The sequence below is a fragment of the Rosa chinensis genome, chromosome 3 (assembly GCF_002994745.2).
Source record: "Rosa chinensis cultivar Old Blush chromosome 3, RchiOBHm-V2, whole genome shotgun sequence".
Lineage (NCBI taxonomy): Eukaryota > Viridiplantae > Streptophyta > Magnoliopsida > Rosales > Rosaceae > Rosa > Rosa chinensis.
This window is the reverse complement of record NC_037090.1, coordinates 6750260-6757984: the sequence shown is the minus strand read 5'-3', so window position 1 is coordinate 6757984 and position 7725 is coordinate 6750260. Positions and strand designations below refer to the sequence as shown.

The 7725-nt window shown below is 36.7% G+C and overlaps 2 protein-coding genes across 3 annotated transcripts; one reads left to right on the top strand and one right to left on the bottom strand.

The window, feature by feature from the left end:
• Positions 1-613: 613 nt before the first annotated feature.
• Positions 614-2948, top strand: LOC112193884. Of its 2 annotated transcripts, none has more exons than XM_024334141.2 (5): positions 614-770; positions 1089-1163; positions 1359-1436; positions 1593-1670; positions 2382-2948. In XM_024334141.2, exons 1-5 carry the CDS (start codon positions 680-682, stop codon positions 2663-2665), a joined length of 606 nt encoding a protein of 201 aa, XP_024189909.1. In that variant the 5' UTR covers positions 614-679; the 3' UTR covers positions 2666-2948. The 2 variants fall into 2 exon arrangements, with proteins under 2 accessions (XP_024189909.1, XP_024189908.1); XM_024334140.2 differs by having other exon boundaries at positions 615-770; positions 1359-1439.
• Positions 2949-3205: 257 nt separating this feature from the next.
• On the bottom strand, positions 3206-7092 carry LOC112193883 (GDSL esterase/lipase At1g09390). Its single transcript, XM_024334139.2, has 6 exons — positions 6708-7092; positions 5481-5748; positions 4401-4571; positions 4045-4205; positions 3670-3934; positions 3206-3568 (listed from the first exon to the last, which is right to left on the bottom strand). The coding sequence occupies exons 1-6, from the start codon at positions 6912-6914 to the stop codon at positions 3336-3338; spliced, it is 1305 nt and encodes a 434-aa protein (XP_024189907.2). The 5' UTR covers positions 6915-7092; the 3' UTR covers positions 3206-3335.
• Positions 7093-7725: the final 633 nt, after the last annotated feature.

Sequence of the window (7725 nt, the reverse complement as noted above, 5' to 3'; positions counted from 1 at the left end):
TGGATTCATTAATGTACAAGTATTTCCTCTTACTAGTAAGGATATTGAGTTTTAGGTTATTGTTTTTAGTTTTTGAAGTTGTATCGGGTGTCATAACTGCTATCAATTTGTAGTTGCAGTTTATTAAATGAAATTTCTTTTAATAAAAAAAAAAGGCTAATCATTGCAATGGGATAGGAGTTGGTTACATAGAGAAAATGGGAGAAAAATATAGTTATTATTTTTGTTTATATATTTATTTCAAACTATTATATTTCTAATTAGTTAAATTTTTCTAAAGTAAAAAGAGTGAAAAATTTGCAATAAAAAAAAAAAGCGGTAAATTTTGACCGAAGTGGAGAAACACAACTTTTTTTAATAATATTATAGATTTAAAATCAGATTTGATGGGTAATGACAGTGGAGAAGTATGTAATGACTATTATGGCTTAAGTATCAATGACATGTCGATTTAGACTTATTTCTAAAAAAAAAGGTTTAATTTCCTTACACATGTGAAAATTAAGTTCTTTTCATTTATGTCTGATTGGGCTTTGCCATTGGGTTGGTTTACCAAAGAAAAAAAAATGAACACGGCTTTCCCTAAAAGCTTGTCTACAGCCCAACCCAAATACGCATTCCACAGTCGGTCCGGAAGATCAATTTGTGCTTATTTCAATGCCACTCTTTTCCAGAATGAATGAGCAAGAAAGCAGGTATGGAGCTGGCGAGGCCATCGGCATCGGAATCTTTCCAAAAGCAGGACCTGGCCGTCGTCCCCAAGCCTGATGGTATATATGCTCTCCTTTTCTGTTTTAGTTTTTGTTGTTGGATCTGTGGGAATTTGCTTTTGATTTTCTTTTTGTTTTAGGTTTTGTGATCTGGAATTCCTTGGATTGTATTTTATTTTGAAGAAAAAAAAAGGGTGTTGTTGGATATTTGGGTGCCTCCATGGAAGTAATATAACATTTACAGAGAGAGATCCTGTATTATTGTTTGTTATTATTCAATATGAACTGGTTTGTTTGGTAACGACTGATCATCGTCCAATTCCATTCAATCTGTACGTTATTTGTGATTTGTATTTAACAAACGTAACTGCGATACAGACACCAAGGCGGAAGAACCAAAGGCTCGATGGCCTTATATGGATCCATGGCCTTATATCCGCAATTTACCTGATGGTATGCTTTTTCCTGGGATCAATTTGCATTATTGCAGCTCCTAAAAGTTTCATCAGACATTCATTTTTACTATCTCATGTGGTCAATGGTCATGGTATTTACACATTGTCATCCATTCCTTTTCTTTTGCCTTTTGCCTCTCTTTTTTTTTTTCTTTTTTTTTTTTTTGTTGCTTACAATATAACCACAACACAGGTAGGAGGATCATAATCTCAAGGAAGAACCCACCTACTGAGCATCCTTGCGCTTATACCGAGATGCCCCCTGATGATCGTGGTAATATTTTGATATTTGTTTCAAGGCCTGTGTACGTTGCGTTTTAAACTGAATGTTTTTCCTTTTATTTTGGTAATGAGAGAAAATACCTACCGTGCACGATAAATTTGGTTTCTGAAGATCCCTTCACCAGTTAAGTCATTTTGGTGTCAGGTACTTTCTCTGAAAAATCAAAGCTCCGTCTCCCTAGTTGGCCCTTCCCTCGTGCGAGAGTCACTCGCGAAATTCCTGGTATGCTTTTGATTTTTATTTTCAGTTACATGGAATTGGCTTGGGCCATCTGTGTTATCAAGGTAAAGAGGTTGTTTTTAGCAAGTAAACTACAAAGAATTACCTCACTTTTTAGGGGTATTTCCACATAAGTACCCCAAGTGCAATGTTTTTGAAAACCTACAAACTACGCCTACTATTAGCTGGATAATTGAGCTGTTCTTTTAACTGGGTAATCTACAGAAAATCACCCAAGTTAATGTTTTTGAAAACCTAAAAAGTAAAAACTACCACCTTTATTGTTAGCTTGATTGACCTGGGACCTCAAAGGCATAAGTGACATGTATGAGTCCAAATATGCACCATGTGAATGGAGTTAAAGTAAATTATACAAGATGCTAAACACCTTACATATTAGGGCGAATTGCAGTTTCTTAATTGACAGTTCTTACTCCTTTTCCCCCTATGGTTTGCAATTTCTTGCAACCCTTGGTGTTTCTAGAGATCCGTCCAGAGTCTCACTTGTGTGCTGATGTGGCTAAGTAATTGTTCAACCATTCTCTATTTGTATATTTTAGAAAAGATACTCATTTTGCTCATGACATAGATCTTTTGGTGTAATTTAATTTTCAATGTCATGTGCCAACAGTACTGATATTTTCGGTTTGTCACGCGCCTTAATCATTATTATTTTTATCACTGTTTATTAACGGATTTGCAAACTCTAAACAGCTGCATGTATGATTTGTTCCTTGGTGGATGAACACAGTTCGACTCAATGCCCATACCTTGATCTTCTCCCGAAGAATGCAACTGTTAGCAGTGACTGTGACGTAGTTTGTACGATTTGTTATCAATTGTTTTCAGGGCACTGCTGTAACCAAGATGCTGGACGTGCTAAGCTCAGGTTATGTGATAATTGTATGAGGATTGGCGACCACCGGACATCTCAGTGCCCGGAGAAGAATAGGCGCTTAAGCTACAGGCAGCTACTGGCAGTCTCATTGACATCCTAGATTTTTCTCTCTGAGGAGATAAGTAGTTGAGGAGAAAGTGTAATCTGGCTTTGCTTCTGCTGTGTGTTTTGAGGAGAAAAGTTGTCTTGTTTTATACACCAAGGCCTTAATCTTTTACCCCAATGTTTGTCTATCTGATGGCTATTGGTTTATGTCATAGAATTTGTTGTGTAATATCAATATCCTAGTTTAATGAAAATATGATTTGAAAAACATATGTGAAGATAAACTTTACAGAGTACACTTTCTAGTTATGCCAATCAAATATGTGTTGACTGCTCCTTGTGGTTGGATTAAATTTTGTTTTTAACGAGGATGAGATTTCCCACCTATCTATCCACTTTCTTCATTGTCTTCATTTATCACAATTTGATGCGACTATGTTCAGAATGCTGGTGTGCAAATTCTAACTATCTGAATTGGCTATGGTACCTACAGAACTCTAACTATCATAGTTCAGTACAGATTCTGCAAAGTTCATGCATATTTTTTGGTTAGGTATTAGTGTGCTTGGGTTAGTTTTGGCAGCTCGTAACAATATCTGTAAGACCACGGGGCCTCAATCTGATACACGGGCACAACATTTTGTTCTCCAAAGTCTGCCATGCTCTCGAGTCTTTGAAAATTCAGTAAGAGAACTGAAGTGGAAACAATGAAATCCAACAATCGACTAACTACGAACAAAGAAATCAAATGGAATTGGCGGTATAGAATAATCCGTGGAGAGTATTTTTGAAGCTACAATGGTATTTGCTGCTTCAGTGTAGTGAATCCCATCCCAACTTATGAGTTGGGATCCATCCTCGCAAACCTGAGAACCGGGATAGCCGCACGTCAGCCTCATGTTATAGTTGTATGGAGGACCTCCGTTTCCACAGCATGCCATTAGAGGACTAGTGAAACCTACATGGGACAAAAACAATTGTATCCTGATTCCCTGTACTAGATTGAACTATTCGTAGACTAGCATAATTTAATATTTTTAAAGCAAGAAATAGGCTTACCGTATTTGGTGTAGTTAGCAATGAGGTCATATTTGATGGCATATACATCTACATATACTACTTTAACATCCTTCAATTCAAATCTCATCTCATCGCATGTATGACGCAATCCTACATTGAACAATTTTGCAGCCGCATTGTAGGTCGAGAGGCATCCATATGTATCCATGTCCCTCTGCTGGACAGATGAAAGTTTTTGAGGGAGACAACCCAATGGCCCAGTGTTGTGTATCCAAAAATTCCGCCCGCCTTGGTCATATATAGTCTGCAAATTGATGCAGTAGAGATACTTTGTATCAATAAAAAGTGTGGAATGCCATAAAAATGCTAAAAACGCAAGATGTTTGAATGTTTTTGTATATACAACAGACTCACCTTAACGGCTTTCTTGATTTCTGTAGTAATTGGTGGGATTTTCTCTGTTATTTGCGTGAATGAGAGATTTTTGGAAAACAACTGAGCAAGGTCATTTTGTCCAATATCGATCATGTAAAGTGCTTTCCGAAAACCTTCATCATCTATCAAGTCTTTTGAGCCTAAAAGTTCATTAAGCAACGCAATCAGCTTGCTAGTTTATACATCTAGTAATGTGCAGAAGCAAAAAAAAAAAACAAAAAAAAAATCCTAAGCAGTTATCAATTACAATGCAAGACTAATTGTGCAAGAGCAGCAACAAAATTCAAATTCCAAATTACATTTGTATGAGATGAAATATAGTCACCATTAGATACCTGCAGTAGCTTTGAAATGAAGGAACTGCATGACTTGGATGCTCAAAGAGAAAGGGATGCGTTTAGGGAAGATAGACGACCCGACTATTGCAAAATTCGCTCCATTTGTGAACTTAGACCCTGACAGAGAGTCTAGATATGGAGCCAATAGGCTTGTATTCAAACTTTGGCCTGCACAAGAAAAACAACATATGGATATCTCTTAGAGAAAGCCTCACAAGAATGACGAGACTAATTAGATGCTCTTACATTATACATAAAGTTTATGTTAATCTTCTGACAATATAACAAATCAGACTGTCTAACTGACTTTTAACTTTAGAATCTAAACCTCTTTCTATAGAAAAATAAACCCAATAAACCCTTTTTTAGAGAAAAATAAACTATCATATCATTAGATTTTCATTGGGTTGTTTAATCTCAATACAGCTTCAGTTGTTTATTTACTATTAGTATAGTAACACAAACAATGAGACAAATATCCATTGAAGCTTTTGTAGCACATGACTCTTGCTACACATGAGAATCTTAGTAATCCACATGCATAAGTACACGTGTCCAACTCAAATAGCTAAACACTACATTAGGCTCAAAGTAAAGGGCATTTTCGCACTAGATGTACAAGTAGGAGAAGCATAATCCTTAGAAACAAGGATTAAGCAAATACAGGTCATTCTCTAGATACTGGCCAATTTTGGTCTGATATTATTCCTATCTAAACTTCGTTATTTAAGAGACTTTAAGCTTTAACACATCTATTTAATTTTCGTATTTAAAAAAAAAAAAAACCACACACACAAGAGTGTACAAGCCGGTCCCAGATGGTCCCGGCAATGAAGGTCAGATCTCGATCACCTTAACTAGGGTGGGTCTCAACCCATTACTACCACTCTACAATGTCGTTTCGCAATTAACACTCAGATTTAATTAACAAATAAATAAAAACACCACCGTCAACACCAAAAGAAAAAAGCGCCGACAAATACATGCACTGTTCAGATGATCTTACGGTGGACAACGTGACCACGTAAGATGAAGGTAAAAAGAGAAGTTACTATATTCGAGGTGGGGAGCACTTACAGAGGAAGTCGATGATGAGGCGTCCGTCGGACATCCGGCCGGTGGATCGCCGGAAGAAGGTGCGGCCGTAAGGGGGGTTGATGGTGTAGCCGAGTCCAGCGACAAGTCCGCCCGTGTCGGAGTTGGAGTCTCCGAAGTTGAAGACGATGGGGCCTTTATAGCTGGGTTGCTGGCCGGTGACGGAGAATGAGAGGAGAACGAGGAGCAATATGGCGGAGATGGAGAAAGAGAAAGCCATGGAGACGGCGAAGCAATGCTGCTGCTGCTTCTGTAATGAGTGAGTGTCACTGTGTCAGTGTCAGTGGTGCTTCATATAAATGTAATGTCATCTACTTTCTCAATTCTCATTAAGAAGGTTTTTTTTTTTTTTTTTTTGAGTGAGTGAAGGAATAGCCTAATTTTCAATCTTACGAGAAAAAAGACAATCGTACCGAATATTTTAATTATTTTTACAAGTTTAGTTTTCTATCGTATTTGAAAAAATTATAGAAATCGCAATGAGTTCAACTTGCATAGAATTAAATTTTTATCGTATCTGAAAATATAATGTTCTTTATGTCACGATAAATAGTGATTTGCTCCATCTCCTTCCAAATTCACTGACATTCTTTGAGTCAATAATGGTAGCTTGCACTTCTTATCTTGAAAGCTATTTGACCTAAACTAAAGTAATTTGTATCTTTCGATTATTGCCGAAAAGAATGACCTATCTTTCTGCTAAGAAGAGAAGATGCTTTTTGACATCTTTGAAATTCCAAGTATATCTGTTTCAAGGAAAATGCCAGCTTTCATATATTCATTGATGTTTTTTCTTTCTTTTATGTCACAATATCTAGCTCTTCCAAACCACAAAAAGCTTGATGCTGAGTCAATTGTCTTTTCATATATATTTTCAACATTTTTGCAATTGAATAATCGCACATAATCACAATTTTAGACTTGCTCGGGTGACAATAATTTGAACCAATTATTGTGGTCCGACAAATTTTGATGTGATGCGACCAATTCGATCTATTTGTCATTAACCAACGATTTTAGAATTGAAGAGAAATAAAACAGGAGACAAGTTTAACTCTAGATACTAACAGTTTTTATTTTTTCGCATTATGCACACACAATCTAACATACGTAATTTTTGGAATGCTACTTTAGGGTACTGAATTGAACATGCGAAAATGATACCTAATTCAGAGCCAGAATGACAACATCCATATAAGAAAATGATACCTTCTGTTGAGATGTGACACTGTAGTTTTCATTTTCTTCAGTTGGGATTTGTTCATGAAAGGCTATATTATGTTTTGGCAAATGCAATGCTTGATGATTAAGAGAAGGCGTTGTTGGATTGCCTAAACCCTCCCTATCTTTCTTTTCAAGATTTCCATTCTCTAACAACAAAGGATCATAGTCTTCTTCTTCCTCTGTGGCTTTCATATCTTTATAATCACCTTCAGCAACTTTGATATAAAAGATTCAAACCCTGAATGAATCCCAAATGAAACTCTGAAAGTTCTGCTCCTTACAAATGTAATCTTGGTTTTGAAATTTACGAAAGAATCAAGAATGTCTGAATTTTCGAGACCAAAATCAAGTAAAAGGTGTAGGCTAGTGGGAGTTTCAGAGCCTGGCGTTTGTTTTTGTTACAAGCAAAGAGGGAGCTTTGTTGACCTGAGCGTAGAAAAGTTTAATTGTAATGTAAGCCCCTCAAACTAGTTCATAAACGGAACTCCACAATTTAAGCGCCAACCTCCGATCCTGTGGAAGAATATGTATGTTCATTTATAGGTATGTTCTCCCTTCAAAAAAAAAAGGGCATGTTCTTAATTCAGGCGATCGAACAACAAAAGTTGTAAACTTCATAACTTTGGTCAACTGATTTTGTTCTTTGGCAAGGGTCTAGTTTTTTTTTTTTTGAATCAAGGGTATATTATTGATGAAGGAACCCTAAGGTTGCTTACAATCCAAGTTTAGAACATCTAAAATGCATGTAGGAGTTTGATCATGTCACACTACACTATGATCAGCCTCATATGCTATGGCAGCAAGTCGATGTGCCACCTTGTTACTGGACCTAGATACATGATTGATCCGGACATTGGGCAAAGTCTCTAAATTGCATCTAATATCATCAATGAGACTAGCTTCAGCAATATGCAAGGCCTGGAGATCAGCAATGTCAGCCACTGCCTCAAGGTAGTCCGACTCCACAATGACATTTTCAGGTTGCAAGTCATGCATTAGTTTC